We start from the raw sequence: 20202 nt of genomic DNA, 5'->3' as shown, positions 1-20202 counted from the left end.
GTAATAATCGATTTCAGGAATGGCCTTTAGCTCCTTCTTCGCAGCGGCTTGAATCTCTTCTATCGACTCGAAACGGTGTCCCCGGAGCGGCCGCTTGAGTTTGCTGAATAGCCAGAAGTCGCATGGAGCCAAATCAGGTGAATACGGTGGTTATGGAACGATATTAGTCGAGTTTTTGGTTAAAAAATCACGAATAATCAGCGCAGTGTGTGACGGTGCATCGTGGTGCAAAAACCAAGTGTTGTTTCGCCACAATTCCGGCCTCTTCTGTCGGATAGCGTTACGCAAACGACGCATAACGTTCAAATAATATTCCTTATTGACTGTTTGGCCCGGCGGAAGGAACTCGTAATGCACAACACCACGATAATCGAAAAAAACAGTCAGCATAACCTTAATTTTTGAGCGACTTTGACGTGGTTTTTTCGGTCTCGGCTCACCTTTGGCACGATATTCACTCGATTGGTCGGTTGTTTCGGGATCGTAAGCGTAGATCCAAGTCTCATCTCCAGTGATAATGCGTTTTGTCTTGTCAATGTAGTCGGAAAGCATTGCTTCACACACTTCAACGCGGCGCCTTTTTTCCAAAAAATTCAATGATTTTGGTACCAGTCGAGATTTGACGCGTTTGAGAGCCAACACATCCTTCAAAATGGAATTGACCGAGCCTTTTGATATGCCAATCTCATCAGAAATGTCTCTAATGGTTAAACGACGGTTTTCCAACACCAAATCTTTATTTTTTTGGACGTGAGCTTCGTCGGTTGCGGTTGATGGTCGCCCAGAACGCTCCTCGTCTTCAACACGTTCTCGACCTTCATGGAAGTCTTTGTACCACTTGTATACATTTTTTTTCGACATAACCTTATCGCCAAAGGCATTCTGCAGCATCCGCAACGATTCTGCAGCAGAAATTTGATTCCGCAAACAAAATTTAATGCAAATTCTTTGCTCAACAAATGTAGACATGGCAAAAAACGAGAAATTCACTTTTAGCAGCTCACAAAACAATGCGTATCTCAAACACTAATGGATATTTTGACGTGTTACTTCTCTTGGATGTCAAAGACAGTCCTACCAACCTAAAAAAAATTTTATTCCTCCAAATCCGTGCGCGCGGGAGATTTAAAATGCAATGTCACCTTACTTTTTGGACACAGTAGTATATGTTAAAAATCAATAATGTTTCTAAAAATGTTCTTTTTATTCTTTTCCAGATCGTAAATAAACTTCAATTCCATGAATAAATAAAAATTACTGGAAAATGGATTTATATGAAGAGGGCATTATTGAACAATATCAATTTGTGCTAACTTAAAATTTGTAAAATCTGCTTTTCTTTATTAGTTGTTTATTAGAGAGTAATAATATAAAAATGGAATATACGCATCATATATGCATACAATTATTTTAATTTTATTTATGTACATTTCGTTCTTATATTATTACTCTCTAATGAACAACTAACAAAGAATAGCAGATTTTATAAATTTTAAGTTAGCACAAATTGATATTGTTCAATAATGCCCTTTTCATGTCCATTTTCCAGTAATTTTTATTTATTCTTGGAGTTGAAGTTTATTTACGATCTGGAAAAGAATAAAAAAAACATTTTCAGAGACATTATTGATTTTTAACATATAAATTAATATTGATTAATGTATAATGTAGTTAAATAATTTCAAAGTTATTTTTACTAAGTTTATAATAAACAGGAATTCTATATGATATGCTTGAAATATTATATGCTTTAATATGTATCTAATAATTAATAATTGTTTTATTAATTTTGATTTGTTTCCGATATAACCACAAACTTTAGAATAGATTAATTAATTTTTACAAACAGAAATTTAAACGAAATCCAGTGTTTAGACAAACAAAATTACGATAAATCTTAATTCAAATCATCCTTTTTAACTTTATCTTTGATTTTTTGTGTTATTATTTAAAAAAATAAAGAGACTTACTTTTCAAGCATGCTTCTCGGTCTCCACGCTTTCGTCATCAATCGGATTACATTTGAGACAGCAATCGTCAATCCCATGATGTAAGAAGAAAGGTGAAACAAGTAACCAGATGCGCAGTAGACCATACTCTAGACCAATCAGAACTGGGTCCAAATTTTGAGATTCAATATGGCTACGGCTGCGGTACTGGGACGTATGTATACTTGTATTTATACGTGAATCTGAGATAATTGATGAATCGAAGAAATTCAAAGCTACTTAAAAAAAGAAGAACGTGAAGGTAAGGTTGAGACTTTGTACATTAATGAAAATTGTGATTTCAAATTTTTTAAACTTGGATTAGAAGAAATTTGGAAAGTTATAAGAATGAGCTTATGTGTATGGCTAAATTGTTATATTTCATGTTTATAACAACAGTGTTTATTGCAACAGTGATTTGTGTTAAAGATAATAAATTTCAAGTATTTTTACATTTTTATATATTTTTTTTTTAACAACTTCTACATTTTAAGTACGTGTGACTACATATGATTGTTTCGTATTTAAATTGCGCGGATATATTTGGACCCAAATTTCATTGGCGCATCACATTGAGCCACGCCTCTTACCGCGCATCGAGCCGCCGACGATGCGCGTTGTTTCACCTTGTTTTTTGCATCATGAGGCTTGTTTTCCTGCACTAGACTGCACTGGAACGTTCCTTCTTGCTTTCGCTAACTTTGAAACATCTATCTATTTCATTTTAAGTGTACACTTATTTAGAGAGTTCAGGAACAGAAAACAAACGGATGGTCAATCCGATAGCCTAGGGAAATTTTCTATACCTACGTTGAGTACCATTGTTCAATCCAATCCGAGATCCGATTAGTTATCGTAAACACCCAAAGTTCTTGGGTGTACTTATAGGGTGCTTTCCAGCTACGACACAAGTCGACACTGTGTAACACAGTGTCCATTAGTGTGAGTGAAACAACTAAAATTTTCTCTCTTACACTAATGGACACTGTGTTACACAGTGTCGATTTGTGTCGTAGCTGGAAAGCACTGACTGCATGGTGGAAGGGATAGCATGGTGTGTGCAGTTCGGCTAAACCACGCCCACTTTTGCTCTGCAAGGGTATAGTTAATAAGACAGCCAACTGTGAAAAGTAAAATTATTTAGTGTCAGCCTGTTGGTATGCTGGATCTACCTTCTTTGTTTCACACATGTTAGTTTCTCTTTCTATCCTTGTATGTATATTTTCATGGCTCGATTTACATACGTCAGAAGGAAGGTGTGATTTGCATGTAAGTGATATTTTTTAATATTTTACAATTGAACAAGTTTGTTGTTATATCAAAATTAAATATTAAATTGGAAAAACTTAATAATAAGACAAGCAAATACAGTTATTTTTGTTCAGTTAAATTCTGAGCGTCCTCATTATTGTATAGATTTTTAGCAATAAAAAGTAAATAGGTAAAAATTAAATAAGTAAATAAATAAATAAATAAAAAATAAAAAACAATAAAATTAAACCTAAAAAACATATAAAAATATAATAATACGAAAAATTTTGTAGTTATTAAAAAAATAAATATATATTAACAATAGACGCCATAAAGCAGATATGGATGGGGCGCGTGTATAGCAATATAGATATTTTTAGTTTATTTCTGAAAAATGTGTCTTCGAACTATAACTTCACCATACATGTTTGAATTTGTTGTTAAATATGCTATAAGTTTTGATATAAAGTAAATTTTAAATTTTTTAGAAATTTAGAAGAGAAGGAAAATTTCGAGAAAAATAACATTAAAAAAAATCTAAACAAAGTGTTATAAAATACATAGAAATATATAAAACTTTTATTTAAAACTTTTTTTTATATTTTTTACCATTTCGATGGTATTACTTAGGTATTAAGATTTTTTAATTCAGAAATTAAAAAATCAATTTATTTCAAGAGTGTGTTTTATCCTCTTGACAATCATATGGGCCCGTTGTTATACATATAAAAATACGTGTCCCACATTTTTATCTGTATTACAACATATTAAAAGCTTGTCAATTTCTTGCACACTCTTACGCTGTTTCCTATTTCTTTCACACGTGTTCTTACGATGAAAAGGAAATGGAGGAAACTAACCGAATGAACCGAATCTTCGGTCAAAAATTAGTGTAACACTTCACGTGCATAACTGTTCCCGATAGGAAGAGAAGCAGATACTTGAATAAGTGCATGAAACAAGGATAGATGACTCAGCATACCAACAGGCTGACGCTAAATAATTTTGCTTTTCACAGTTGGCTGTCTTATTAACTATAACCCACCGATAGACGAAGAGGGCAAATTTTTAGAGAGAGACACGCGCGAACTGCACACACCATGTTATCCTTCCACCATGACTGACTGTGATTTAGAGTCCTATATAAAGAGAGAAGCGACATCGAATCCCCACCACAACCTTCAGTATCCAATTGAGTCCTCCACCGCCATATTGGGACCGCTCTAACGTCATCAAACACCATTCGTATCATTCTGCAACAGCTGTGTTCACAATATGGCTGCTCGCTTAGCCAATCAAGTATCAATCAGATTACCAATCAGAGCTTCGGACATCAATGTCGCTTCTCTCTTTATATAGCTCTACTGTGATTCGAGTCCCCTTTTGCTAGTCTCTAAGCATGAAGTTCGGTCTCCTTATTCTACTTCATGGTCGTTGTATTTCGTCGATATGACAGATTTTCTAACCTGTATAATTATCAACTTTAATGAGTAATATCTTTATTCGTGGAATAAAGCGATACTTTTTGCTGTTAGATTCTTTCATTTTGTATAAAAACGCGACAAATGAGCCTAATATCATCAAAATTGGATTAATTGAAGTGGTGTGTTTTAAATAAATACTAATCGAACTGGTTTAAAATTTTTTGTTATTCAATCAATGAGTAACAAAGATAGAGCAACGCTTGTGTTGACTCGTGTCTCGTGAAAGCATCCTTACTCAGCGATTTCGTAATTGTTCTGTGAAGTAAACTTTGTAATGATTATTATTATTATTAGCTCGCATTAAACCAGTTTTAATTTAGTTTTGACATAACGTATGAAAAGTGTCATCATTTATGTTGGTTCTTTTAATTGAAAACGAGCGAATTAAAAGAAAGAAGTGTAGTACCGAGTTCCGAAGGAATACATATATATAAATGTTTTTAAAAAATTTGAATTACACGATTATGCACTTCCAAAGTGTTAAACGTATTTAACCACTTTTCTATGCAATTTTAAGAGAGTTGATATCGTCAATTAGTATTTCTCATTCTTCTCTCAGTCTGTAGAACCATGTGCACTTCCGTGAAAAACAAGGTAAATTCTTATTTCCTGTAATATTATAATAATTATAGCTTTAAAAGCGAAATACATGTACTATTATTATTGACGCACCAACTACCGCGTTTGACTTGCATTTCCTTCGTTTTCTCTAATTATAGCTTTTATTATTTCTGATGTATAGATTATTTCATAATTTTCGTAATTTTTAAAGACCAATTTTACAAAAAGTAATCTGCATTTTTTTACTTATTTAATCAGAATTGTGAAATTATTTTTTTTTTTGTAAAACTGAATTTTTTTTGAATTACTCACAAGGGGAGCCCTAGAGAAACAAGTTGCCGATTTTAATAAAATTCTATTAGTGTGTAGTATTCATTCATATTTTTACTGTAGTAAAGAAGTTTGCTGCAGATATTAGACATTCTCGAGAAAATGATGATTAAATATAAGCACCTATTAGTACTGTTACATCTTTTAGCCTTTTTATAAGGTCTAGACAAAAAAAAAAGTAAAACCGTTTAACTCAGAAACCATTGTATGATGATTTTTTTAACACCAAACGCTATGCCACTGATTGGACAATCGTTCTATATTGGTATTATAGGTGCTGAAAATATTTAATCATCATTTTCTCAAGAATACTTAATATCCACAACAAATTGCTTATTACAGTAAAGATGTGAACGAGTACTACACACATCTATAAAATTTTATTAAAATCATTGACTTGTTTTTTAATGGCTCCCCTTATCAGTATAACTTTGAAATATTTTTTCTTAATTTTTTAATGTTAGACACAATCTGGTTCACTTCTAACCTACATAATTTTTTTACTAAGAATTTATAAAAATTTTATAGTGCTATTTCACAATGTTATATAAGTATACATACATACATATATACATATATATACGTACACACACACACACACACATACACACACACACACACACACACACACACACACACACACAGAGAGAGAGAGAGAGAGAGAGAGAAAAAAATTCTTCCTAGACAACATTATTACGTCTTTTTGTAATTGAAACATTTAACATCTTAAGATACCTTTTGAATGTCTTTTAGACATATATGTTGTCTGGGTTCAATTCTGAAGAATGTGCCCTAAAAGCCTTGATACATGTAAGTTTTTTTATGTCTCTTTAATAAACTGCTTTATTTATAGGATTCTCCACAATGTCAGGATACATTGCAGTGTGTGAAACAATTATGCTGGAATATTTTACGATGTATAATTGTACAACTACATTTCCTTTTTGACATGATCATAGACTTTGCCTTTGGCATGTATTACGATAAAAAAGTGAAGAAGGTGCCACCAGTAAAGAATAAATTACTGTTAGAAAGTGCAGTTTCTTTAGCAGAGAAGATTAGGTAAATTATTACATATTACTTCTTTACTTAAATTATGGACAAAGTACTGAACTTAATAATAAAAAAATTTTTATAAAATTTTTATGAAATTTTAATTTGATGTTTCAAATAAAATTTGATGAAATTTTAATGAATATACATTGAATTTTAATTATATTTTGTTAAAAAGATTTCTGCATTTAATAAAAAATGATATTTTAATGAGGATTCAATGAAAATGTAATAAACTTTGAACAAAAATTATTAATTTTAATAAAAAGGTAAGGAAATTTTATTGAAAAGTTTTAATGAATTTTTAATGAAATTTTAATAAAAAAGCATAGATACTTTATATTAACATTTTATTGTAATTGTTATGATATTTTGATGAAGTTATAAAGAAAAATTATCAAAATATTCAATAATAATAAATTAATAATACTTTGTTGAAATTAATGAATTTTTTAATAAAGTTTTTGGATGAAATAACTGATGAAAATGTTCTAAACTAAATATAAAATTCAATAAAATATTGAAATTCTATGCAAATATTAATATTTTTCCATCAAGTTTGTCTACCATGTCATGAACAATATTTAATTGTATACAACACTCAGCAAATCAAACACGTTTTCTTTCATAATTTACTTTTTTTTTTTCATAAACATTAATTGACAAAAATTTATTTTGTGCCTTTGTATTTGTATTTATGCCATTGTAATGACAGGTTCTCTAAAACAAGAAATGTCAGATATATGAATTTGTATGAATACAGAAATTTGTCCAGAATTAAATTTAAATATTGAATATAAAAAGAATACATACATCTTTCTTTTATATTTATACTTTGTTCCAGGACGAAGAAGGTTACATCAGAGGAAATTGTGAGGACTTATATTGAGAGATGCAAGGAGGTAAATGGTTTGATAAATGCAGTCGTGGAAACTAGATATTCAGATGCAATTGAAGAAGCAAAGGCAGTAGATGCTATGATAGAAAAATGTACGGATTTGGAAAAAATAAAGATATTGCAGCCATTCTTGGGAGTACCTTTCACCACGAAAGAAAGCAATCGAGTTAAAGGTATATGATTATCATGGAAATATTCAGTATTCTTATTTTAAGATAGGGTCGAAGTTAATATATTTTAATAATATAATATATTTTATTAAGTTAATATATTTTTTTAACTAAATTAAGTTAAAATTAATGGCTTATAAATTTAATTTAGTTATATTAGTTACAAAAGTTACACGAGCAAAAAACTAACAAGTTAAAAGTTACATTAATATTAAATTAAGTTAAAGCATTATTCATATTAAATTAGAAATTTGTAAGTTTTTATAAGTTAACCCCTACGTACAGTAGAGGAATATTAGATATTAGGAATAGGAATTAAAATTTTAAAATTAGTTTCTTTAATAAACACTTTAATAAACACAGATAAATTTCGCACAATCTATGTTTTACGTTTTATTCGTATCTATTATGCTTTGCATTTAGTATTTATTAAAAAAGCTAATCCTAAAATTTTAATTCCTATTCCTAATATCTAATTATCTAATATTTCTCTATTGTTTGCAGGGCCTTAAATTACTCAAAACAATTATAATAAATTTCATCAAACAAGTTTAATATTTTATTTGTAAATTAAGTTAATATGAAATAACAAAGAAATATTGTTTTTTGTGTGGGAATGTATTTTTTAAATAATTTTTATTTTCATGTGGATAAATTTTTAACTTAGGAAAAAAATTAATAAATTGAAGTTTGTGTTTCAAAAATAACTAGTCAACGTGAAAAATTTAAATTACTTAAAATTAATCAAGTTAAAAATTATTAAACAATAGATAAAGACAAATTACAGTACAGCGGTTAGTATTGCGCAAAAACAAATTTATTTAATAAGCGTATTAACGTTTTCTACATTCGATTCATACGTTTCGACTCTACTTTGGAGTCATCTTCAGCGTGACAAAATCAATTAACGCCTTCTGCTTTCGGTTTGATCATCGTCGACAATTGTTCAATATATTAGAATTAGTTTATCTCACGTGGAGCATCGTATTGTAGGGAGATCAAACCATCTCTTTTGGCAATGCACGCAGTGGAGAAAATTTTATTTCGCTTTTATTTCACAATTTCATTTCACTGCTAACCGCTACTGATTCATCTGCACGTTTGAACGACAATGACCAAACCGAAAGTAGAAGGCGTTAATTGATTTTGTTACGCTGAAGGTGACTCCAAAATAGAGTCGAAATGTACGATTCAAATGTAGAAAACGTTAATACGGTTATTAAATATATTTGTTTTTGTGTAATACTAACCGCGCTACACTCTCATTTGCCTTTATCTATTATTTGTCAAATCTCGAGAGTCGTTTACTCAATTGTTTAAAAGTTATTAATTTTTTAACTTTATTCTTTAACTTTTTAACTAGTTACTACTCAATCCTGGCTCAAGACTTCACTTTTGAAAAAGATATGTGAAGTTCAACTATTGAATTTTAAGAGTTTCAGGAGTTTAATAAATATCATATATCCCTCAATTTACGCAAAGTGTCCGTTTCATGTGATGTTTTTTTACAATTTGTTTTACAGTTTTCTTACAATGAAAATTGTTATAAATAGTTTGCCAATATAAAAAAACATGAAACAAAACTCATATATATTGTAAAAATATGTATTTCACATATTTGCACAAAAACTATAATAATGAAAGAAAAATATAATAAAATTTTTTTGTTGCAGCCGTATTATACTTCAAAGCAATTAATAGATATAATAAGCACAATAAAATAAAAAATTTTGACTCTCACTGATGTAGAATAGTTTCAATAAATATTTTAGAAAGATATATATTTTCTGACGCATAAAAAAATATGTAAAACTGATCGCATATGAAAATAATTTATGAAAATCGCATATAAAAAACAGCGCGTAACTCAAGGGATGAATGTGTATAAATAATTTCATTTTATTAAATTTAATATTAAAATTTATTTACATTTAATATTTGAATTTGACTCATTCATTAACAATAATATAGCAAAATGTATTATTTTATTTATTTATTTATTTTTTAAATAGATATTCCACTATTATATGTTTAATATAGAATAATATTCAGAATTTGATATCAAAGTCTTATGGCTCTTCTACAATAAGCTGTTAGTCGGCAATCATATCACAGTTAGAATTATAAGTCACAAATATTAGAAACTTGCATTCAGAATAAGTCACATTAAATCATTGCGTCAATCTATTCTGATTCTGATCAGTTTTCTCACAAAAGATAAAACATATTTTGTTTTTTATTGGTCAATTATGACGTAATATAAATTTTAAGTTACAAGAAAAGAAATTTGACTATCATAGTCGTTAATTATTTACTTTTTACTGTCTTATACTGATACACTATTGACTAAAAAATGTGACAACTTTCATTTTTTATATAATTCATTTTATATTCATTTTGTATTACATTCTAATATATTCACAATTACATAAAAAAAAAAATGTATAAGAAAAGTCAAGTTAAATAACAAAAGAATTAAAGAATAGTTTAGATTAAGTAAATATTATGATTATAATTAGATCTCCAATTTATACAACTACTAGTGTGAGATAATATTGATAGACACTTCTTACTTGTTCTTTTTTGGCACCTTATGACAATCATGATGAACAAATATAAGTTCCATCTAATAATTAAAATAAAAGCAAACATATTGAATAATTTTACAAATGTTCGAGTGGACAAGAGCTTTTTGATTATAGTCAAAACGTTTATATAATTATTGTTATGGGGCTGTCGTTGATCTTATTATAAGCTATCGCAGTCAGTTACAAATCCATTCATTCAAAAGGCTTGAAAATCAATCTGTCTTTATTTTTGTTTTTATTTTCATTATTAGATGTAACTCATATTTGTTAAGTACAATTAGCATAAGATGCTAAAGAAAAACAAATAAGTCCAAAATAGAACAAGAACGTTCATCTCGATCAATGTTATTCTAACATTAATAGTTTTATAAATTTGACATCTAATTATTCTCATAATATTTTCATCTAATTTAAACTTGCTCTTTATTGATCTTTCTCATACAGAGAATTGCGATATGTACATATTAACCGCAATTCTCTATATGAGAAAGATCAATAAAGATCAAATTTAAATTAGATAGATTTATACTTTTTACATGCAAAATCTATTTATTTTTTGTTAAATTAACAAAAAAATTCAAGTAAACTGTTTTGATAAAATTTTAAATTTAATATAAAACTTTTTATATGTAGAATACCAAAAGGATTTGATTTAGAAATTTAAGAAAATTTGTATTGTTTCATTTAAAAAAAAAGACTAATTCTGAAAATAAAATAAAATTAGGATTTATGTTTTCCTATCAACACAATACAATAGGAAAGAAAACAATTTTATTGTTTTAAATAATAATGGAATTAATATTAATTAATTAAGATCTCATTAGGTTTAATCCATTCCATGGGCTTGCCCTGTCGTCGTAATCATCGTGCGGAGGAGGATGCCACTGCAGTTCGTTACCTTAAAGAGGCTGGTGGGATTTTAATTGCTACAACCAATGTTCCTGAGCTCAACTTATGGACCGAGTCAAGGAATAATCTATACGGACAGACAAATAATCCTTATAATACCACTAGAACGGTCGGTGGCAGCAGTGGCGGGGAAGGAGCCATAGTAGCAGCAAGTGGTTCTCCGTTCTCTATCAGTAGTGATATAGGAGGTTCTATAAGGATGCCCGCGTTCTTCAATGGATTGTTTGGTCATAAGCCTAGTGAAGGTTAATCTTATTAAAGATATTTGTAATTTCAAATTGATATATTATGTTATACCCATTTTAAAGATGTATTACAACTATTTTCAAAATAATGAAAAGATTATTAAAAAATTACGGATTATTCAATATTGCATTCGAAAATAATACAAAAAATTTGGCGGATATTTTCTAGCTGGATCAAAAATTATTTTAATAAGTAGAAATGTGTTCCAATGAATTATATTAATATATTAGAATGATGTGAGGTAAAATGGGACGGATTTTTTGTTTGCCTCCATAGAAGTGTCAAAAAATTGAATTTTTGAAATATTAATGATTATTTTTACTAGAGGACGAAAAAAATTAATTTTCTATAATTGCGGATTTTCAAAGTTTTGATTTTAAGTTGTATTTTTAACTATTTTTTTCAAAAACGAAAAATTTTGGGTTTTTGAAAAATGATGGGGTAAAGTGTGATACCAAAGAAATTCAGTCAAAACAGTCATAAAAACTAACTTAAATCGACTTTTATGTTTAATCAACACTTTTAAATAATAAATAATTGAAAATAGAGCAATAAAATCTTTCCCTCTCTCTATAATAGCATTTAAACTTATAATTCTTTGATATTTTGTAGTTACTGTCACATTATAGTAATATTTAATATTAAATTTTCTCCGTGCATGAGTAATAACATTTGAAATAATTAATAAAATCACTTGATTTGCACTAATTCTTTAAGAAAACATGAAAAACTCACTTTACCCCACAACATTAATTTGCACGTAATCATTCATTACCGAAACTAGATTAAGTTTTTTTTTTTATTTAGAAAAATAATAGAAAAACGATAATTGCACATAACTTTCCTTTGTTGAACACTTAAAAAACTTGTTTAAACCACGAGTATTATGAACACAAGAAAAATTTTATGAAAATAACTTTTAAGATCGGTCTCGTACAGAACAAAATGTTTGTACACAAACTCCAATCGCTAATTGAAACATGAGCTGTCATGATAAACAACAGATGACAATTTTTTGTTTTGCTCTAAACTCACTACTACGTAGAAATATCACTTTACCCCACATCACCTTAATAATAAAATATATTAATAATGAAAAAATCTAAAATTTTAGACACTCGAGCTGATTTGAATGTAAAGTTTCATTGCAATGCAAAGATTAGTTGTTCTGTAAATAATTATTTACAAAATAATTATTAACAAAACAATTAAGGACAAAATTACAATGAAATTTTACATAAATTATTTTATATGTATATGTCTTATCCATATAGAAAATATTTTTATGAAAAGTAGAAATTTTTACTATTATTTTTAAATTTTAATATTATAACAATTAACATAAACTAAAAAAATATAATGTTTAATAAAAATAGAATATTATAAACGCAATCTTCATATACATATATATGCACATGCACGCACGCACGCACGCACGCACGCACGCACGCACGCACGCACGCACGCACGCACGCACGCACGCACGCACGCACGCACGCACGCACGCACGCACGCACGCACGCACGCACGCACGCACGCACGCACGCACGCACGCACGCACGCACGCACGCACGCACGCACGCACGCACGCACGCACGCACGCACGCACGCACGCACGCACGCACGCACGCACGCACGCACGCACGCACGCACGCACGCACGCACGCACGCACGCACGCACGCACGCACGCACGCACGCACGCACGCACGCACGCACGCACGCACGCACGCACGCACGCACGCACGCACGCACGCACGCACGCACGCACGCACGCACGCACGCACGCACGCACGCACGCACGCACGCACGCACGCACGCACGCACGCACGCACGCACGCACGCACGCACGCACGCACGCACGCACGCACGCACGCACGCACGCACGCACGCACGCACGCACGCACGCACGCACGCACGCACGCACGCACGCACGCACGCACGCACGCACGCACGCACGCACGCACGCACGCACGCACGCACGCACGCACGCACGCACGCACGCACGCACGCACGCACGCACGCACGCACGCACGCACGCACGCACGCACGCACGCACGCACGCACGCACGCACGCACGCACGCACGCACGCACGCACGCACGCACGCACGCACGCACGCACGCACGCACGCACGCACGCACGCACGCACGCACGCACGCACGCACGCACGCACGCACGCACGCACGCACGCACGCACGCACGCACGCACGCACGCACGCACGCACGCACAGGATGGGGAAAAAGTATCGGAACAGCGAAATATCTTGAAAATAAAACATTTTAGAAAAAAATGTTTTAGATAAAAGTTGTAGGGTTTCAAAAGATCTATTTAATGACCTTATCAGTTTGACTTTGGATGGCGTCGCCAAGATCAGATCAAAATCACGTTTAGTAACTTTCAAGCCTCGTAACTCTGAAAGTATTTAATGAAAACAAACTCATTTATAGTGTTTTGAAAGCTCTTGACATCAGCTATTAGATTCTGAATCAAAAATAGGGTGTTCTATTTAAAAAAGTTAATTTTGATCTGACCTTGGCGACGCCATTCAAAATCAAACTGTTAAGATCATGTAAATAGATCTTTTGAAACCCTACAACTTTTATCTGAAACACTTTTTTTCTAAGATGCTTAGTTTGCGAGATATTTCACTGTTCCGGTACTTTTTCCCCCACCCTGTATACCATATGTATATAAAATTTATTTAAGATGTAAATATTAACACACTTAAAAATGTGTGTAATATAACTTTTAAAAAAGATAATTGTAATGAAATATAGTAATTAAAATAAGAAATGTCAAATTTTATTTTGTATTTATATTTTTATCATGTAACTTGTGGATGCAATTTTGAAATTACTAGTAATTAATAATAATAATAATAATAATAATAATAATAATAATAATAATAATAATGTGACTATTCATGTTATTAGGGTTGACTCCAATGTCTGGAATCGGATTGCGGGAGAAAGATTATCCAGATACTATAGCAGCAGTTGGACCGATTTGTAGGAAGGCTGAAGATCTGATACCCTTTGTGAAAGTATTAATTGGTCCTAACGTGACTAAATTAAGGCTAGATGAACCGGTCAATCTAAAGAATTTGAAAGTGTTCTATCAAGAGAGTTCTGGCGATTTGAGAACAAGCAAAGTGAACAGGACTATGCGAGCTACATTAACAAAGGTGGTACAACATTTCAAAGAATTGACAGGTTCTGCAACAAAGGTAGGAATGTGTGTCTAAACAGTAGAAAGCATTTTATTAAAAAATATGAATTTTTTCTAATTGGTTTGTAATAAAATAAAATATACGGTTGGAAAATTTGTGTTAAATTTAACAAAATCCCAAGTGGTTCAATTAAATTTTTGTTTGGATATTAAATTCGATATTTAACATTTTGTAGTATTAAAATAACACAATTTATGAGTAAATGAACAAATTATATAAATAATATTTAATAATTTTGAATAATGTTTAATAATTTGGAAAATCTACAATAAAATGCATATGCCAATATATCATGGAAGTTAATTTTATTGAAGAAATATTTTGTACACAATTTGTTACCAAATTTGCATTAAAGTGTATTTTTTGTCACTTTTTTTACATAATATTTGTGTTATTTTTCAACACATTCATGTAAAAAAAACTATATCAAAATTCGGTTCGAATAGAAAAAGCAAAAAATGCAACAAATTGCTAAAAGTCAATTAACGAACATCAACAGATATTCTTTAAATATATTTAATTGATTATTTACTTAATTACTGGGACGTTTCGGTTTACTTAATTTGGCCATTATCGGCCAAAATTTAATAATATCTAAAGCATCTGTACAATGTTCAAAAAATTTTATTTTAATATCAAATTGAAACAAGTTACAATATAATATTTGGTTCTCAAAAACATATTTACAAAATAAAAAATATAAAAGTAAAAATAAAGTAGCAAGCCACTCAGAGGTCATTCATCTTGTGTTAATACAAACATTTGAGTAAACCATGTAGGTTTGTAAGATTGTAGTAGAACTGTAGGACATGCAATTGTATTAAATTTAACACAAATTTTTAAATGTTTTTTTAAGTTTATAAAGTTTTACAAAGTTGGAAAAATGTTCAATTTTTTTTTATCTCTTCTTTCTCTTCATATTTTTGAAAGGTTGGTTTATTTTAATATTTAATTTGAAAATTGTTCTTAAATTTTTAGCAAATTCAAAGTTTATACAAAAAATAATTGTGTTTATATATTACAGATTAAAATACCAGGTTCCGAATATAGTTTCAAACTGTGGAGATATTGTATGAGTTGCGAGGATGTTAATTTCAAGCTAAATATCACGGATCGAAAGGTAAAGATTAATACTTTGTTTTCACAATTTTCCGTCAATAATCAGGGTTTCTTTTTATATTATTCCGGACTGTATAAAAATTTGAAAAAATTCTTGTATACTTGTGAAAGCTGTAATGAAGTTTTAACCATTGCAGAGCCAGATTGTATTTTACTTATTATTTACCGATTAATAAAATTTTTACAATCAAAAATTGGTTGTTCCTTTAAAGACTTACATTGCTGGTGGAAGGTTAAATTTTAATTCAAAATGTTATGTATAGTGCATGTTTCAGAATAATAGAATTCATGTAAATTAATAACAAATTTTTACAAAATTCATATATTTTCACAACATTTGAGTTACATGCTCTGACCTTCGCAGTTCAAAAACTCGATTCAATTCACTTTGCAGTATGTCGCCAGCGCAAGTGGAGAAATTTATAATCTACTTACTGGAAACTCACAGTTAACATTTGCTGCTATCATGAAATTAATAGATGAGGATTTGTTGCCGCGGGAGAACGCCGAATGGGCAAAAAATGCCACTGCAAAAGCGAAACAATTCTTGGCGGTAATTATTGTAAAAAAGAAATTAGATAAAAGAATTATCTTTAAGTGAAAAACTCTCGAAATTTAACAAACTAGGAGTAAGTATAAGGGTTATGAGAGTACCGCACCGTTATTATTACGTAAAGCAAATTTATCAGTCATAGACAAAAAGTTTTTTATTAAAGTATTCAAACGTTTTGACTCAACTTTGGAGTCATCATCAGCGTAAGACAAATTTCAAATAATGAACATTGTCTCACGCTGATGATGACTCCAAAGTTGAGTCGAAACGTTTGAACGTTTTAATAAAAAATTTTTTGTCTTTGACTGATAAATCTGCTTATGCAATAATAACCGTGCGGAACTTTCATTAACCTTATACTTCTAATTTATTAAATTAGATAAAAATATATAAGACGTCGAAAAAAAATTTTTTTTAAATTGAAGAATATATTCCCTGACTAATTTTTGTTTGAATATGTATATATGTATATGAATTCAACAAGAACTGATCAAGGAATTCAATTCTTCAATTTTTCCATTCTTTAATTTATATATAGATATAGGCTATTCGCGTGAAATGGTTCAGTTATTCCTCAAAATTTTTTTAAAATTTTGCACATCGATAAAGCTCTGGGAGATATAATTTTATGTCAAAGAATTTTCTTAATTGCAAAATTAATTGAGATAAACAAAATAGTCAAATTTTCATTTGTTTATATCTTGATTAATTTTGCAATTAAAGAAAATCTTGTGGCACCAAATTGTATCTCCTGTAGTATTATCAATGTGCAAAATTTTAAAAATTTCTAAGAGGTGACTGGATCTGCTTCACGAGAAATAGCTATATACATATATATGTACATATTGTTATATGTTTATCATGGAAATCATTCCATAGGAGAAATTGGGTGACAACGGAATATTATTTTATCCTTCGGCACCATTTCCCGCTATCTATCATTATTCTGCATTTTTGAGACCTTTCAACTTTGGCTATTGGTGTTTATTCAATATTTTGCGATTTCCAACTTGCCAAGTGCCACTAGGGTTGGACGACAAGGGTTTACCAGTTGGTATTCAGGTGAGATTATTGAGATGCACACACGCGCGCGCGCGCGCGCACACACACACATACACACATACGCGCGCGCGCGCGCGCACACACGCACGCACGCACGCACGCACACACACACACTAGTATTGGATTTAAAAAAATTCGTATTTCAACTTTATATTTTTTTATATATATTTTTAATATTTATATTCAGAATTTTATTATATTATTCGCGAAACTTCGTGTGTTAAGGCATATCTGTCTCCATGAATACATTATCGATGTAGCAGATATGTTTGTAGAGATATGTTGTTTTAAACTGCTACATTAATATTGCACATAAATTAATTTAGTCGATAAAATTAACGTCGTCAGCATCTCTTTAAGAAAGTATCTATTTTGTTCTTAATCATCTTTAACAATTGTATCGTCATTACAAATTTTGTGATTTTTTAAAATTTATATTTTTTATAATTGAAGGTGGTAGCAGCTCCTTATAATGATCATCTATGTTTTGCGGTGGCTAAAGAACTTGAAGCAGCATTCGGTGGTTGGGTTCCACCATCATGAATCTCGTGCAAAGTACATGACTTTTTATTTAAAAAAAATTATGGTAAGTAATATATAATTGAGTGCTACATTCACTTGAAACAGCATTCGGTGGTTGGGTTCTATCATTATGAATCACGGTGGAAAGTACATGTGTCTTTTTATTAAAAAGAATTATGTTAAATAATATGTAATCGATTTCTACATTTATTTGGAGCATTTGTAAAATAAGGGGATAATAGGTAATACATAGAATGTCCCTATTTACCGCACCATCTGTTAACAGCAGATTTCTGAAGTTTAGAGATGAAAATTCAAAAACGTTGAAATTACAATAGTTTTTAAACAAAAACAAAATGTTTAAAGATGAGAAAAAATTGAATCATCCTGGGATATTGTGCGTAATAATTAGGCTGTGGAAATGTAAAAACGCTATTGCAAATACATATCTGTTGTCATATGTTTTTTATCAATTTATTATGATAAATTATATGATAGGATAAGTCCGGTATACATACATGTCGCATCTATCTTAATTAAAACTTAATTTTTTTATCAAGTATTTATTATGCTTAAGTAAGTAAATTATATACTTAAAACTTTGTACTATCTATAACTTTAAAAAATTAAGAATATGATATATTCTTTTTATGTTTGAGAAAATGAACTTTTAAAAATTTTTGCATTTTTGTACTGTATATAAAAAAAAGATAGGATATATAGCTATTCATTAGTGTGAGACAATTAAGGTGAACAAAGAATACAAGCTACGCACTTGTATTTTATTACACTACACCTTTTAATTGTCCTCACACTTATGTTACAAAATAACTAATGTCTATTTCCAATACATTTTCTGTAAAAAAGCAATTATTTTACATAGTTGTGTAATATATCGTTTTGCTACTTATTGACAAATTTATTCCAATCACGAATTTTTAATTAATATTAACATAAAATATTAAAATCACAATACAATACTAATATAACATTAATAAAGACATATAATAGAGCAGTTGTCTTTACTTACCTTCACCCATTCTTTTCTTTTATTTCTGCGACATAAATACTCGTACGGCGTAAATACCGGAATTTTCTTCTGCGACATAAATCTTTGCATATAAATACCGGAGTTATCCTATATTAATTTGAATATGTGATACTTCTGTAATAAACTCTTAAGGGAATACTAAACCTAAGGCTGAACGTCCTTGACGTCAGTACTACAGATTCTTTTTTTGAGCGAAAGTCGAGCGGCATGCAGGGCGAAGGATAAGGGGAATAGTGCTAAGGCCAGGCGAGTAGTCTTGTTTTAACGCAAACATGAATACATCATCTGTCTTTGTTCTTCGATTTTAACACTATTTAATAAAAAATCTGTCACCTACTGTATCACAAAATAACTGCTCTGTTTACATAGTTCATCTTTGCTGAGCGAAATATACCTACAGTAAAGGTTCATCAGAATATCTTTTTTGTTTGTTTTTTTAACAATTTTTTAACTTTATTCAATTTTCTTGTATACCATTACCAATGTATTTGTTACACGCATTTAAATTCTGGAAAAAGTTTTTGTAATTCTGTAAAGCCAATTTTAAGATATTCAGATGATGTAAATGTTGATAATTCACGCGACTTTAGTATCTCTTTAATGATCTGAATACACATAATGTATGTACACATATATGCACATACATAATTTATTGTAAAATTAATATATTTTTCTATTGTTTTAAGTATACACAAACAATGATCATATATTAATTAAGTTACACATATGCAATGATTATGTAAACTAACTGTTCTTTAATAAGTTTAGTTAGTAAAATTAAATAGACAATAATATGTCATAATTTAAAAAAAAATTGTAAAAAGGTTTCAATAAAAAAATTTTATTGAAAGGTTGGTATTATATTCTTCGAACTTACAGCATCACCTAATGCCTCGAATTTATAATTTATTTAAACTATTTTTTTTCAATTTGTTCTTGACTTTCCTTTTTATAAAGTATTAATTATATATTGTGTGTATCATGTAGCAATATTGCAGAGATATTGTGCAATATTCTGTGCTGTAGGGTGATTTACACATTAATTTATACCATAGTTCGACTATTAAGGAAAAGTTATGGGAAAATAATGCTCATTCCAAGCAGGAAATAAATTCATCTACTCTGAAGTCAGATTATAGATCCAATCATTCGAAATATTCGATTTCAGGCTTCAACAATCTGAATAA

General features: G+C 30.2%; 1 protein-coding gene across 1 annotated transcript; it reads left to right on the top strand.

Annotated features, from left to right (window-relative positions):
* Window positions 1-4643: 4643 nt before the first annotated feature.
* On the top strand, window positions 4644-19831 carry LOC105202631 (fatty-acid amide hydrolase 2). Its single transcript, XM_039456381.1, has 9 exons — window positions 4644-5317; window positions 6468-6676; window positions 7512-7738; window positions 11148-11477; window positions 14413-14705; window positions 15733-15828; window positions 16222-16380; window positions 17260-17442; window positions 17896-19831. Exons 1-9 carry the CDS (start codon window positions 5294-5296, stop codon window positions 17983-17985), a joined length of 1611 nt encoding a protein of 536 aa, XP_039312315.1. The 5' UTR covers window positions 4644-5293; the 3' UTR covers window positions 17986-19831.
* Window positions 19832-20202: the final 371 nt, after the last annotated feature.

Source organism: Solenopsis invicta, chromosome 13 (assembly GCF_016802725.1).
Source record: "Solenopsis invicta isolate M01_SB chromosome 13, UNIL_Sinv_3.0, whole genome shotgun sequence".
NCBI classification, from domain to species: domain Eukaryota; kingdom Metazoa; phylum Arthropoda; class Insecta; order Hymenoptera; family Formicidae; genus Solenopsis; species Solenopsis invicta.
Note: the sequence above shows the minus strand (reverse complement) of the source record. Positions and strands in the feature narration are given on the sequence as shown.